Source organism: Durio zibethinus, chromosome 12 (assembly GCF_047325235.1).
Source record: "Durio zibethinus cultivar Kanyao isolate XHJ-2024 chromosome 12, ASM4732523v1, whole genome shotgun sequence".
In the NCBI taxonomy this organism is placed as follows: Eukaryota; Viridiplantae; Streptophyta; class Magnoliopsida; order Malvales; family Malvaceae; genus Durio; species Durio zibethinus.
The window spans coordinates 503518-519483 of NC_143173.1; the positions used below are offsets into that span (position 1 = coordinate 503518).

Sequence of the window (15966 nt, forward strand, 5' to 3'; positions counted from 1 at the left end):
TTAAAAAAGGTTAGAATGGGGGGAAATTTGTAAAAACATAATTGCACTTATATCCCTTGAAGAATTTGTTAATTGCAAAATAATCCTAAAAGTTTCTGTTCTTACAATTAGGTTTCAAATTAATGTAAAATTTAAAATTCAAATTTTAATATTTATAATTATTTATTTTATTTTTAGATTATAACTTTTTTTATAAAAAAAATATAAAATTTTCACCATAAATTATATATAGAGATTTTCAAAATATTTCATTAATCCATTTAATATAACATTTTATTAAAGGTAAAAAGATAAATATTCGTAAATCTTAAAATATATAAAAAAAAAAGATTCACAAGATAAATTATTTTCTCACGATTTATACAAGAATACTTAATTTTTTGTCACAAGTTATTTAATAATGAAACTTATACTTATGCATTGCATTAATCTTCACACCCAAAATTATAATTTTCTTAACTCGAATGTGAAATATTAATTTTGAAACCACAAATCCAATATTTTATGATGCATTATTAAATGAAAAATGGTATTTGCAATAGCACGAATCAATTTTAAATGTACAATTTTCAAATTGAAAATATATATTATAACAATAATAATAAGGGTAATATTCTATGCATTATCATTAAATTTTATAAATTCTACAAATGAAATTATAATATTTTGAAGATCATGTCAAGATGCCAAAATTTGAAAATGCTTGTCCACTTAAGTATTGTTTAAAACTTTAAAAGATTTATTTATTTAAAATGCCAAATCAACATTTTTCAAAATAACGAGTAAACTAATATACCACATAGATATAATGATTAATAATTTTTATCATAGTAGAGTCTCATTAGTTCATCCCACTTGATTTTTAAAGATAATTTTTAATCATAGTAGTTCACAAATTTCTTGAGTTATTACTCTGAACTCTGCTTTAGTATTGATCTTATCTTCATATTCTATTTTTTACTCCTCAAAGTCACAAGATTACCACATAGAAAAGTGTAATAGTCTTAGCTGAATTTTCTATCAGTTACTAAACTTGCATAATTAGTATCTATATATACCTCTAAAACTAACCCTGAATTTTTTTTAAATAAGATACATTTCTTAAAATTGACCTTCAAATAGTACAATACACGGTAGATAGCCTGTAGGTGCACTTTTTTAAGATTATGCATAAATTGATTTATCACACTCATAACATATACTTTTATCAGATCCAGTATGTGAGAGATAAATGAGTCTTTCAACTAATCTCTAGTACATCTTTCTATTTACAGTAGTATCTTTATTAGTGTCTCCAAGTTTATAATTATTATCTATAAGAGTATTTACAGATTTACATGCGAGCTTCTCAGTTTCCTTCAAAAGATTTATCATATATTTATGTTGTGAGATGAAAATACCATGTCGTGAATGAGCTACTTCAATTCCTAGGAAGTACTTCAATCTCTTTAGCTCTTTTATCTTAAATTTTTTAACCAAATACTGTTTTAGAGATTCTCTCTTTTTTATCATATCCAGTTATAATTAATCATCAACACACACTAATAGAACTATGACTCTTCTTGAATCAAAGTGCATGATAAACAATGTGTGATCTTTTTGACTCTACTTATATCTTATTACTAGTATCACTTTAGCAAATCTCTCGAACCAAGCCCTAGGAGACTATTACTTTGTTTGCTTTTGGATAACCTTCAAATCCTGATAGAACCTTTATCTATATTTTTTCTTTCAAATCATTATGTAAAAAAGCATTCTTTACATCAAATTATTAAAGCTGCCATTTATAATTTGTAACTAATGATAACAAAATTCTAACTGTATTCATCTTGGTAATTGAAGCAAAATTTTTTTTGATAATTCACTCCATAAGTTTGAATGTAACCTTTAGCTATCAACTTGGTTTTATATCTTTCAACAGTACCGTTCGCCTTATATTTTACAATGAAAATTCATTTACACTCAACTGAATTTTTTTTAGGCAACTCTACCAGTTCTCATGTGTTATATTTCTATTTTTATGGCTTTCTTCTATTTCTCACTAGATAATGTCTTGGATAATGTAGTTGGAATAAAAATAGTGTTAGGCTCATAAGAAAATTTTTATGGGGTGAGAATTTTTCAAATAATACAAAATTAGAGATTAGGTATAGTGGATGCTTAATACATTCTCTGGTTCCTTTCCTAATGGTAATAGATAGATTATAATCATTAGTTATAGTTTTAGGAGAATCATGCTCATTTTGAAAAACAGAGTCAAAGACTGTAGTTACCTCATTTATAGAGTTGGGATCAGGTTCTTAGACTTAGACTTAAAAGAAATAAGTTTCGACTCAAAAGAATTAATGGGTAAAAATGTTGAAAAAGAGGACAAATCAAGCAAAAAAAAAATCTTTATTCTTATTTTTTATGAATGAAATCTCTCTCTAAATATAAGGTTGAGTGAAAAATGGTTTACTTTCTTCAAAAGTAACATTTACAGATATATATAATTTTTTGAAAGGAGGATGATAACACTTATATCATTTATGAGTTAATGAATACTTTACAAAAATGCACTTAATTACTCTAGGATCCAACTTTCGCATATTATGATTGGGAATATGAATAAATGATATACAACCAAATATCTTAGGTGTAAGATTGTTTGTGGTATTAAAATTGAGATAGAATTGTGAGAGTAGTTTCATAGAAGTTTTAAATCTCAAAATCTTTAAAGGTAACCTATTTATCATATGTGTAACAGTAAGAACAGCTTCTTCCAAGAAGATTTAAGTGTGTTTGCTTGAAAAAGTAAAGCTTAGGTTGTGGCTAGTAAATGATTATTTTTTCTCTCTGCAATTTCATTCTGCTATAGAGTATTACACAAGATGACTTATGGATAATTCTCTTCTTTTAAAAATAGGTAGATAAACTTTTGTTGAAATAGTCTATTGTATTATCAAACCTAAACCTCTTGATTTTCACTTTAAATTGATTTTGGATAATATTTTGGAAGCTTAAAAATACACTATGCACATTTGTTTTGGATTTAAGTAAAAATATCCAAGAGATTATGATACAATCATCTATGAAAGAAACAAAATTATGTTGCACTAAAAATATTAAAAATTGTATAAGGACCCATATGTCATTATAAATCAAGTAAAAATAGTAGAACTTCTTTTATTGCTAATTGAAAAAAACACGTTTATGCTTTACAAGTTCACAAACATCACAATAAAATTTTTCTATATTTAATCATTTGAACAAAGAAGGAAACATGTTTTTCAAAATTTCAAAAGAATAATGTCCAAGACGAAAATGATAAAACCAAAATTTATTTTTATTGAAAGATTTTTCAGAAAGAAATGACAAAGGTAAACTATTCTTGATATTACTTGTGTTATTTAATGCGTCAAGATTATATAGTTTATCATTCTCCTTAGCAAGATCAATCCTCTTTCTCGAACTCTGATTTTAAAATTCACAATAAGAGGAATAAAAAGTTACTTTACAGTTTATGTCTCTAGTAAGTTTTTATATAGATATTAGATTAATAGATAATCCAAGAACATGAAAAATATTTTTAAAAACAAACGAGAGATTAATTTTAACATCTCCTAATCCTATCATTGTAGTAAGTGAATTATCTACAATAATAATTTTTTTATTACTAGGACGCGAGATATATGCAATAAACTTTTATGAGGAATGTGTCATATGGTCTATGGCTTCTGAGTCAATAACCTAAGAACTCGTAATATGTTTAACTAAGACATTTAATTAATGAGATCCAAAAGCTTTACCTGAACCTGAAACCTTACCAAAAAAATATACCTTAGTAGGCTTTTCGAGAATTTTCAATAGGCTTATTAGTTTTTCAATCTCTTCTTTGTCCAATTCTCTTTGTTCCCGAGACTTTTGTAGTATTTTGATGGTTTTACCAGTTGTCACTTCCTCAAATAGGGTAGTAGTGACAAATTTTGCTATCTCGACATGGTTATCTTTCTCAAGACTAAAACAAGTCTTGATAATAAAAGTTTAACCAGAAACGATTCTAGGCAATGAAGGCCAAAGAAGGAAAAAATAAGTAACAAAATTTGGTTACGAAGGCTTGAAATAAAATTCAGCAATAAAGGTTGAAAAAAATTTTCTTCCCAAGAAGAGTCTAACGCTATGTTTGGATATATAAATAAAGAAAAAGAAAGGAAAAAAAAAAGAAAAGTTTTTTTTTTAAAAAAAATGGTATATGTACCCCTTGTTTGGATAGTTAAAATTAATAAAAAAAAAAGAAAGGAATTCTAATAATCGTCGTTTAAAAAAAATTGAAAAGGAAAGGAAAAAATTCATTATAATATTTTTTTCAATTATAACCTCTTTTTATAAAATAACATATAATATACAAATATATCTTTATACTACCTAGCTTGTATAAATAAATATTTTTAAACAAAATTGAGCATATTTAATATGATAAAATGTACTAGCTAATTATTGATTTACTCTTAATTTTGTGTTTAATTCAGTATTTTAATTTATTATGATAATAATTTAGCTTGTTTTATTGTTAAGACTTGAAAAATCATAAAATATTTATAAACTGATATGTTATATAAAATACTCATAAAAAGAAATTATTTTTGTAGGAGTGTCAGTCATATAATCACATCTAATGTCATAATAAAAATATGGATATAATTATTTTTTTTATAAAAATAAAAATTTTTCAATTTTCTTTTCCTTAACTTTTTCCTCAAATTGGAGTATTAAAAAAATAAGGATTACGAGAAAAATCAAAAGTTATTGAGTTTTTAACTCTTTCATTTCTTTTAAATTAAAAGTTTATCCAAACAAAAGACTGATTTTTTTGTTTCCATTACTTTACTTTATTTTCCTTTCCTTTTCTTTCTTTCCCTTCAATTCAAACATAGGGTAAAGCTTTGATGCCATGTGAAAAAATTAAAAAATAAAACTATATAAAAAATTAAGAGTAAAACTGAATGTATATTAAAAAATTATTCATAAAGAATTATACAAGCATCTTAAATCTATATACAACTACCTAAGGAAACTAAATCTTTTTAAAACTAATCTTATAATTGAGAAATTATTTATCCTTATTTTTTGTCTTTAATTTTAAAGATACAAATATTTAATTTCAGATATATGAATATAAATATACAGATTATAAGATTACAATTAACGGTAAATAAGAATTTTCCTACTTACTCAAACATCCCTTTGGAAGAAATTGAGAAGGTTTGTCCTGCATGTCGTGGTTCCTGTAATTGCAAGGCTTGCTTACGAGATGGTAACATGATAAAGGTATTTTCCTCTCTTTTAAATGGTTTGCATATCTAAATAATAGCTATTACTTTTGTATGGCGTAATTGTCTAATTAGTTGAAGAATAATTTGCTTTCGCTAAGTGCAGGTAAGGATACAGGAAATACCTGTCCTGGATAAGCTACATTATCACTACTGTCTGTTAACTTCAGTGCTTCCCGTTGTTAAAAGATCCATCAGGAACAGTGTTCTGAAGCGGAATTGGAAAGAAAACTTCATGGTAAGATGCTTGTTGATGTATGGTGTTTGATCCCAAGTTTCTGTAGAGAATATATGTCATTATGTAACCATTGTTATTCACATATGTTTTTCAGGAACCGAAATAGATCTTGTTAGGGCAAAGTTGAATGCAGATGAGCAGATGTGCTGGTACCTAACAACATTTACTAGCTATTTTAAAATAGTTCCACTTAGTGCGGTTAGTTTAATAAGTTGATTTTCTGTTCTTTTGGTGAGGTTCACTAATTAGATGTGCAAAAGTACGGCTGATGTATTCTCATGCCCGCTGTTCTAAGGGCATATAGTTCATAACTGTCTTTTTTGCAGCAATTTCTGTAGGATAACAATTGTTGATTACCATCGGCATTGTGCATATTGCTCATATGATCTGTGCCTCCATTGCTGTCAAAATCTTCGGAGAGCATCTTCTATTGGTGTTGAAGTAGGAAATGAGACTGGTGAGGGAACTCAAGACAGAGAAACTGCTATGGAAAAAATATCCAAATTGAAACTGAATTTCTTGGATAAGTTCTCTGGCTGGAAAGCAAACAGTGATGGCAGTATTCCGTGTCCTCCAAAGGAATGTGGTGGTTGTGGTCATCACTCGTTGAACCTAAACAGTATTTTTAAGATCAATTGGGTTGCAAAACAGGTTAAGAGTGTGGAGGAAATGGTGGATGTGGAGACCTGCACTTAACCTGCAAGGTATTGTCTGCTTTGATCCGAAGGTCTCACGGTTTTATTTTATAAAAGATGCCTTACAAGTTTGGATTTAGATTTTTATATATATATTATTCTTTATCCACACATTCTTTCAACATGAGATTAAGGCATTACAGTGGTAGCTGTAAGGTTTATGATGTTGAAAGTCTGGAAAAGACTGAATTGAATAATCCCAGACTTTGTCAATTTGCTGACAGAGAGGGTAGCGATGATAATCTTTTATACTGCCCATCATCTCAAGATATTAAAGCAGAAGGGATTGCAGATTTTAGAAAGCATTGGGGCAAGGGTGAACCTGTGATTGTTAAAGAGGTATGTGACAGCTCATCCATTTCAAGTTGGGATCCAGTGGCTATATGGAGGGGAATTCAGGAGATAGCGGATGAGAAAATAATAGATGAAGGCCATAGATTGCTTAGACTGGTCTGAGGTGAGCTCTTAGCAGTCAGTGCTACTGCTTATATGTGTGTGATCTTGATTTCACAGTAATTTAATTGATATTATTTATTACATGCTCTTATATCTGCGTGTCTGGTTTGATATGATGTCAGGTTGATATTGAACTTGGTCAATTCATCAAAGGATACTCAGAGGGACGGCACATGAAAACGGTTGGCCGGAAATGTTGAAGTTGAAAGATTGGCCTTCTCCCGGTGCTTCTGAAGTGTTTTTAATGCACCAGAGACCTGAGTTTATCAGTAAACTTCCTTTACTTAAATACATTCATTCCAGTTTGGGGCTTCTAAATGTTGCTGCAAAATTGCCCCATTATTCCTTGCAAAATGATGTAGGACCTAAGATTTATATATCTTATGGGACCTATGAAGAACTTTGTAGAGGGGATTCAGTAAATAATCTCCATATCAAAATGCGAGACATGGTAATTGCTTTCTCCCCGTCCTTGACTAAAATTTTCGTGCATAAATTAAAAAAAATTCCTTTATCTTTAATTATTGTGGTCAATATTGCTTATTACTTTCTTAATCTAAGGACACTTTGCAACTGTAGCCTTCAATGTGTATATTATTCTTATCTCTTAAAAAGTATATCAAAGGATTAAATCTCCGTGTCCTATACTGGAATTTAATGCTTGAATAGGATTTAAGTTTGCATTCTTTGCGTCATGTTTTGCAATTTCTAGTCTATTACTTTGTTATACATGCAAGATTAAGACTTGTTGTTTGTAATACCAGTACAGAAATTTTAAGCTGAAAGAGACAATGAATCCAATTATCTGTTGACTCATGAAGAAAGTCTGGATAACCTCCATGGCTTTTTCTTAATTATTAAAATTAAATCTGTATCTTCTGTGGTAAAGTGTATGAATTGAGAGTTGAGGAGTTTGTTAGGTCTACTTGTTGGTGCATACATGTGAAGTGAAGGCAAAAGGTCTGAGGACAGAAATGGAGGACATACAAAAATCCAATGTGGTATGAGACCTTGGGGAATCCTGAAGCAAGGTCAGATGAGAAAAGGTTACCTGATTTATCAATTTATGGACCTGATATGAATGATGAATATGATAGCACATCCGCTGGACATGAGGATGAGAAAATGGAGGATCAAGAAGCTGAAACTACCATAATTACGGAGAAATATGTGAATTTTGAACAGTTAAATGGGATTATACCGGGAAAGCCTCATGCGGCAGCTTGTTGGGATGTCTTCTGCCAACGGGATGTTCCAAAGTTAATAGAATTTGCGAATGCACTGGAAGGATTTTGGGAAGCCTGAAAGTGCAATAAGTGATTCTGTAAGTTTATGCTCTTTGTTCTAGAAGCTGCTTTTTAATACATTGTGTAAAAGTACATGTTGATGATTATACTTTTATTTTCAGGTGACATGTCCTCTGTATGATGAAGTGGTGTACCTGAATGAGCATCATAAGAGAAAACTGAGGCAAGAATTTGTTAAGGATAATTGACATCAATCCAGATTGTGTGTCTTGGAGTTTGTTCCACTGTCCTTTTGCAGCACATGGATGAAATCTTGCAGATTTACAGACTAATATCCACTTTGTCCAGGAACTGTTCTGATTTCGCTATTCCTAATTGACTGAAAATATGGTTGTGATTATGAAAATTTCTGCAAGCCAACCAAGTCATCCAGAAAAAAGAAGGAAACCCTCATGGTTGCTGACTAGAAGCTGGATAAGATAACAACCTTCTACTGTAAAAAGTTTAGAATCCCATTTTCTAGTAGATGAAATTGTAGTCTGGGTCAAAACAAGTTTTCTTGGAAAATCTTATTGTAATTTTTGATCCAGTGAAAATTTCAATATTCTCTTTGTATTGGTAGTATTGAATCATTAATATAGTAGATGATTAAGTGTCAACTGTTATTCCTTTTCTTTTACAGGAGTGGTGCCATGGTCATTTGAACAGCATTTGGGGCAAGCTGTCTTTATCCCTACTGGATGGCATTTTCAAGTGAGGAATCCCAGGTGGGTCTCTCTCTGATCAATAACCTTCAATGCTTGGACAAGTTTTGTGATTTTATTGTAAATCTTGCAAGGAAGGTGATGTTTGATGTCGTTGAGTATATCCAATATAATAATCTTTTACCTTGTTGGATAAAATGATATTTGTTGGTATGGAACTTTGAGTTTAAAATCCTCTTGAGGGAGACACAATTCTTGCCTTGTGTTGTATAAAAGAACGATCAGATGATTCATAAACTCGGGACAAAATTTTTGCAGTAATTAATTTGAAATTATGGTACAAATCAAGTTTTTCCATGGGAGGTGCATCATTATGAAATGTAAACGGAAAAACATGCAGTCAGATTTTATGTGGTGAATGTGTCTGTACCTTTTTGAATTTACGCAGGACTGGTGAAACTTGATAAACTCAACTTTTGTGTATTTAGGTTTATGATAGAAGTTTCTTATTTTGCTTATATAGCTATATTTAAATTGACTGATATGCTTGTTGTTGAATTTTCAGTCTACTGTTCAGTTAGGACTAGACTTCTTATTTCTGGAAAGTGTGGGGGAGGCTGTAATTGGCTGAAGATATCTGCTGTCTTCCAACTGACCATGACAGAAAACTTCAAATTTTGAAGGTCAGGCTAATAAAATTCTCCCAAAAAATATTCAGTGTTTCTTTTTTTCCTTGTGCTTGTTGAGTTCCTAGAGTCTGTTTAAATTATATGAGTTTACTAACTATACAATCGTGTTCGAGCAGGTGGGAAATATATGATTATATGCAGCTAGTTCAGCTATTAAAGAGGCCCAGAAATTGGTGCTCGATCCAAAGTAAGTAAATTTAACCTCAATTTTGTCTTGGTCTTTCCGTTAGCATTTCACTTTAATCTTATGGTAGACTGAGAAGCAAGAATGACCATTTGAACATTGTCCTTTTAGATATAAGTGCGTATTGAGTTAGTGATTTGGTCTTGCCAAAGTATGGGGGTCAAGGGGAAAGACAAGGGCATTGTTGAGCTTACCCTGAAAATGCTTCTCCAACCCATTTCCTTTTCCATTTTCCCTTCTGCTGCTCTCTCTTCTGCTGAGTCCTCTCACTCTAGTCCTACCCCATTGCAGGCTAGGTGTTGCTGAGCTTGGATTTGAGGATCCTAATTTAACCGCAGCGGTTTCCAAGAATGTGGAGGGCTCCAAGCAAAGACAAAAAACTTGTGCTGAATTTCTGTATGGTAATTGTATTTTAGATAGAAATATAGTTTCTCCAGCGCCATTGTGGGTGTCTGATGGAATTTCGATGTATAAAGGTACATTATATATAATCTTCTAACCCTTCGCTGTCCAGAGGTCCAGAAGAAGCTAAAGTGAAACCCCATATCAAATGGTAGGATTAAATGAATCAGGCAATTCTATAAAAGGCCAACTTGAACTCTGGCTGCTTGTACATTTAGAATGAATAGCCTACCCCCACGAGCACAACAATTGGCATCATTATGCCGCTGGAATGAGGGAATTTCAACTCTGAATTCCAGCTCATGGTACTTTGGATTCCTAGTAGGAGTGAATCCTCTCTAACAGTTGATTCAACCAGAGTCCCTTTCACATCTGGGCATTGCCCTGTAATCGTCCGAACCACAGTTTCTCCCACCTCTCTTCGCTCTCCAAATGTTTCATTTCCATGAACAAAACAATAAGCAATACAAAGTTTTTTTCGGCTTCGTTAGGTGCTCAGATCTCCAAAGAGCCACTGTTTTTTCTTCTGGGCCACTTTTGATCTGATAACTTTTAGGCCTCATGGGTACTTCTAGATTTTCAGATTTGGGTTTGATGGCCATTATACGGGCCAAATTTGTGCGAGATGATCCCATGAAGCATGAATGGTTCATTCATCCAGGGATGTGATATGTTGCACTTGCTCGTGCATGTGATGTGAAGAAAAATTGTAGCAATGATTACAAAGGCAAAACCTGAAAAAGTTTTCTTTTCGACCAATCTCTTTGGGAAATAATTAATGCAAATCATGCATGCGAATGGCGGAAGTTCGTATGCATTGCTCTACTAATTGTTCAGAGGCCTAAGTTTCTTGAATTTAGCCAAAATGCTCAATGCCTTGCTCTTTAACAAGACCATTTTGATTTTCTTAAATATTAATCCATGGCTACAAGAATATAAATATACTTCAAAATGAAGAGAGGGAAAAGGAAAAGGAAAAGTTACGCAGGAAGTAATATAGCAACGGAGTTCTATTTGAAGCTAGCTAGCTACTTTAATTTTAAACTTTCCACATTGGTTTCTCCAAGGCTGCATATTGCTGATAATGGCTCAAGCCTTGCAGTCTTGCCTGCTCAATTCCTCGAAACTGATCTAAATCTTGCTGTTGGCGATGATGGTGCTGTTTTTCAAGCAGACTCCTGGACCTTGATCCTCCAATCCCCAAGAAATCAACGGTCATCGTATCCCCACTGAAGGCTGATAAACCAGTAGTTCTTGGGGTACTCAACCCTGAATTTGAACTTGCACCAGGCTGGTCGTTCTCTAAACTTTTCAACAATGCATTGTTTTTATCAAAATCCCCTGAAAACATCCGCATATTGTTCACAGCTGAACTTTGATCAACCCCCGTATTTGCATTGAAAAGCTCTGACTGTATTTCTTGTTGGCTTTTCTGCATGAACTGGTTGGTGAATCCCGCATCACCTCCTAGTATTTCTGATTGATTATTCTGAGTTTGCATTGAAACAAAAGATGGTGCTGGTGCCATAGTTGTAGTGAAACTTTTCCCCATCAAGGGAGAATTCAGGCTACCAGTACTAGCAGCTGCACCCATTTGAGCTGCTTTCTGTAATAATGCAGTGGCAGACATGGAGGCTGATCCAGAAAACAGGTGTCCATTTCCTTCGAACAATGTCGACGAATTCGCATTCAGTTGCAGGCAAGAGGAGGAATAATTTGAAACATGAGTTTTTGCTCCAGCAAACAGGTTTCCAGGACTAATGGAAAACATGCTTCCTGCCATGCTTAAGGGCTGTAAAGGGCTTTTGGTGTCATGGCTGAATGGATCAGAAACATTCATGGAAGATGTGTTGAGATTGTCGTTGATGGGAATTGCAGGAATGAGCTGATCAGGGACTTGGCCTTGTAAGTTTGAACCCAAGTTGGCTACAAGGCCTTGGCTTGCTTTTTTGTTTTCTTCAGTTAGGGCATCACAGAAAGCTCTGTGGGTAATGAAACTGTCTCTTCTGCAAAAAAATGAAAAACAATCTGATTAGTTAATCATTTAATCTTAAGAGAAAGAACAATTATTGAGCAAAAGGGTCAATTATTCAATTGTTAAGACATTGAACATTGACCAACATTATTGCTGTGATGACGATTATTAAAATGAAAAGAATATCATATTTTAAAATGCTTTTAACATCTATATAATAAAAGAAGAGACTAAGAACTTATAATAAAATAACAATTCAACTTATAAGAATCTGTGGTCAAACAAGAAAAGCCGGCAATTGGGTATTAAGGAAATTAATTAAACTTCTGATCATCGACCCAAAAAAATATATTCTGAGAAATGATCCAATCATCTTTTTGTATGAAAGAGAAATACACCATTCAAGTCTTAGTTCATGCACTATCAACTACTCTTATATGACTATCTGTAGTATATTCTAGATAGATGAACTCATATTCCAATGTAGATAAAGAAACTTTTGATGAATATAAAACCTGGAGAAAATGGTGCCACAGTCACATTTGTATTCCTTAGTGCCACAGGTCTTTGAATGAGCTTTCCAATCAGATTTCACAGCATATTTCTTGGAGCACTTATCACATTTCCACTTTTTCTCTCCATGTTTTCGACAAAAATGCTTCTTGATCCCTGTAAGATCGCCTAGAGCACGACTCGGGTTATGGTGCACGCATGAAGGTTCAGGGCAGACATAGACCCTTTTCCGGATTTCAGTGCTTGTTCTTTGCCTGAGTTTCCATGGCAGATTATGGCCTCGACGGTGGAGTTGAAGGTTTTGGTCCCTCTGGAACCCTTTGCTGCAAATTTCACACACAAAACGGTTTGTGGCCAAAAGGGTCCTTGGTGATAGAGCAATGACTTCTGCATTGGGATCTGCACATAAAGCCCATGCAAAGATACATATATATCATTCACTTTTTCTATAGCAATTTTCTGTTATTCCAAGCTTTAGTGCTGCACCAATTCTTATGAAAATCTTAACATCAAAACTTCAGAAATTTGAAAGAAATTTTGGAACAAAACAACAAATTGTTCATTTTTCATGTTGTTAGATGGCTATTATATGGTAATTTTGAGTTCTTTTACTTACTTGACTACAATCTTAAATGAAAAAGATATAAACATGCAGTTAGACACTCAAGTAATTTATAATCAGTAGATCAAAATGAAATGTGAAAAAGGGAGAGAGAGGAAAGTACAGATATTCCATTGGCAGGTTCCTTTACTTGAAACAGTTAAAAACAAAATAAAGGAAAAAGGAGTGAAGGCAAGCCAACAGTTTGCTATGCAATGATTGTGATACCCAACCAATAATTGAAACCCCTTCAGCAGCTTAAAAACTTCAATAATTCACCATTTTTATGACCCAGATTGGGCTGCAAACTGTTCTTCATAAAAAAATACTCAAACAATTCAGAAAATCTTCTTCATAACAGCTCTTTGGAATTAAATCTGCATACAAAATGTTTTCCTTACTGTTTTGATCCAAAAATATGCTGCAGGCATAAACATGAGATGTCAAAAACTTTCTATATCCAGCATGTAAACCCAAGATAACTAAGTTGAATTGTCTATATAGTAAAATTCATTTTGCTTAGATTCTGATAACTGATCAGTTGACTGAAACAAGTATAGTTATTCAAATGGATGATTTTCAGAAAAAACAATAAGAAGAGGTGATGAATTGAAACTTCAAAAAGCTTTTTTATTATACCAGGAGTTCCTGGAAGGTTTCTTTTCTTCTTAGCTGGTGGAGGCTGGTGATCCTCTGGAGTGTTGGAGCCATTGCTGTTAGTTGAAAGCAAAGAGTTTGAGCCATGAAAGTGATTTACTTGCTCTTGTTGAACTTCTCCAGCAGTATTGCCTGATGAGAGGCTCCCTCCATCACCTGCTGTGATATTTGACATTGAAGAAGGGAAAAAAAAGATAAAAAAAAAGAGAGATCTTTTATTCAAAATAAAAACAACTTTTTGTCTTTCTTTCTCTTCCTTCCAAATGACTCCCTTGTTTCTTTCTCTCTTATCCCTTGTTCTTGGTGCTCACCACACAAAAGCAGAAGATTTACTTGTTTATTTTATAAACAAAACAACAAAACACAAACACCAAACTTGGGATTTTGTTGTAGCTAGAGCAAGACAAAAACCAGAAAATTCTCCTTCATTTCTGGTGGTGAAGTCTTTTGCTAGCACAAGTAAAGCACATATATGAACCAACCAGTTCTTCTTTGGCTGTGTCTTAGAAATAAATAAATAAATATTACTACTAGCCAGGTAGTGTAGATTATTCAAGTCCAAGACTGTTGGCTAATGCTATGTTGAATTGCCCCTAGGTTTCTTTGGTATTAATAAATTGCCCTTATCCAAAATTCACTTTTGGTATATTCATGTTAAATAAACTCATATATTAGTACTCTTTATAAAGGAATTTAATCTTAAATTCAAGTAATACTGAAAACTATATAAAAAAAAAAAACCCACTTTAATTAAGCTTAACTTGTGTTTGTAAATGGGTAAAATTTTTTCTTTGAAAATTTGATTTTTAAAAAGATTTTAACTTCATTAAACTCAACTTGGATTGATTTGAATTAATGTTGCACAATAATTTTAACTAATTTAATTTATTAAAAGATAATTAAAAATTGAGTGTAAAAGAATTAAACTTTTAACAATTAGTTCATGAATAGAATTGAAGAATAAGATGTAATTGGATTAAAATAAACAATTGGTAAATAGACTTTATTTTTATTTGTTTATATTTTTTTATTAAGCTCAACGAATGATTATGAATAATATTTTAAAATTTATTAATAAAATAAATAAAATATGAATATATCAAAATTCATTCTTTTTTAATTCAATTTCATCCCTGAAAAAATCAAATTAAAAAAAAAGACAATATAAATGTGTATGAAGGGTGAACTCTAAACATTTAACTTTATATTCGCCAAAGAATGGCTTCATTATAAGGATTTTATTTTTTTTATTTTTATTGAACAGATTAGTAATATTATATGGACATTAGGGTGAGGGTCGGATGTAGGATTTATATTCAATGAAGGAAAATATATTATATTAATTACCAATAATATTAGTATAATAATTTTATATTTACATTATGAATCATTATTTTATTTAATTTTTTATTAAAATTTGTTAATACAATCATATACCTTTCAATATTATAAAGACTCATATTTAAGTATTTCTTTTACAATTAATGAGCTCTAAAACCCAAAAAAAGAAAATTTGGACTTATTTTTAATAATTTTACTTATTTTTTTAATATTTTAGTGGGGTAAAATACAAAAATCATTAAAAATTTGAAAAACTTACTAATAGTTAAATTTAATTTTCAGGATTTCAGTAACTGGATCCGTCCCTGATTGGGGGTATTATAGACATTTCATTTGTTAAAGAGCCCTCCCAAACGCGTTTGTTTCAAACATTGCTGGCGGACAAGAGCTTCAAATTGAGGCCTTTGTCGTTTTCCGGTGAAAATTCTACAAAAGCAACTTTATTCCCGAAACGCCCCTGCTTTTGACCCGAAACTACCAAACAGCCATCAGCCACTAAACTTGCAGCCGCCGTGAGCTGGTGAAGTGACGAAAATAGCCTCACCCGTCACGGGTTCACTGATCGAATCCTTCTCGAAAAGGACCCGACAATAATGCAAAAATTCTCACGTTCACGTGCACCTACGGGTACTTCCCAAGGTGCAGATCTCCCAAGGGTATTTCCAATATTTTGCAGAAAAGTAGGGGTAAATTGGTCCTTTCATGACTATGTTGAATGATGATGTGATGGCGATGTGTCATAATCAGCCATGAAAATATTTTTCATAGATAACTTTTTTATTAAAAAAATTACGAAAAAGAAGAAATGAGAGGGACATAACAAAAATTATTATGATTTATTATTAATCTATACTTAAATTGGCCTGCAAGAAAATCTGTCTCCCAAGGTTCTGATCAATAGTCATTTCCTGTACATGTCCTAGCAAAATTTATAGGTTGTTTAGTTGTAAATTAG

The 15966-nt window shown here is 31.9% G+C and overlaps 1 protein-coding gene and 1 pseudogene across 2 annotated transcripts; one reads left to right on the top strand and one right to left on the bottom strand.

The window, feature by feature from the left end:
* The first annotated feature begins 5148 nt into the window (after positions 1-5148).
* Positions 5149-10642, top strand: LOC111296250 (E3 ubiquitin-protein ligase JMJ24-like; annotated as a pseudogene). Its single transcript, XR_016326238.1, has 12 exons — positions 5149-5307; positions 5416-5547; positions 5642-5696; positions 5874-6226; positions 6391-6699; positions 6821-7149; positions 7619-8022; positions 8107-8178; positions 8627-8708; positions 9210-9332; positions 9455-9525; positions 9814-10642. The product of XR_016326238.1 is annotated as an E3 ubiquitin-protein ligase JMJ24-like (transcript).
* A 148-nt stretch (positions 10643-10790) lies between these two features.
* Positions 10791-14159, bottom strand: LOC111297888 (zinc finger protein GAI-ASSOCIATED FACTOR 1-like). Its single transcript, XM_022892474.2, has 3 exons — positions 13653-14159; positions 12415-12811; positions 10791-11930 (listed from the first exon to the last, which is right to left on the bottom strand). Exons 1-3 carry the CDS (start codon positions 13843-13845, stop codon positions 10964-10966), a joined length of 1557 nt encoding a protein of 518 aa, XP_022748209.2. The 5' UTR covers positions 13846-14159; the 3' UTR covers positions 10791-10963.
* Between the last annotated feature and the right edge of the window lie 1807 nt (positions 14160-15966).

Excerpts from the sequence above, each read along its gene's own strand:
- LOC111297888 (XM_022892474.2), bottom strand. The coding sequence starts at position 13,845 with ATGTCAAATATCACAGCAGGTGATGGAGGGAGCCTCTCATCAGGCAAT. Across the intron at positions 12,812-13,652 it reads AAACCTTCCAGGAACTCCTG|ATCCCAATGCAGAAGTCATT; the intron begins GTATAATAAAAA and ends CTTTATGTGCAG. Across the intron at positions 11,931-12,414 it reads TGTGGCACCATTTTCTCCAG|AAGAGACAGTTTCATTACCC; the intron begins GTTTTATATTCA and ends ATTTTTTTGCAG.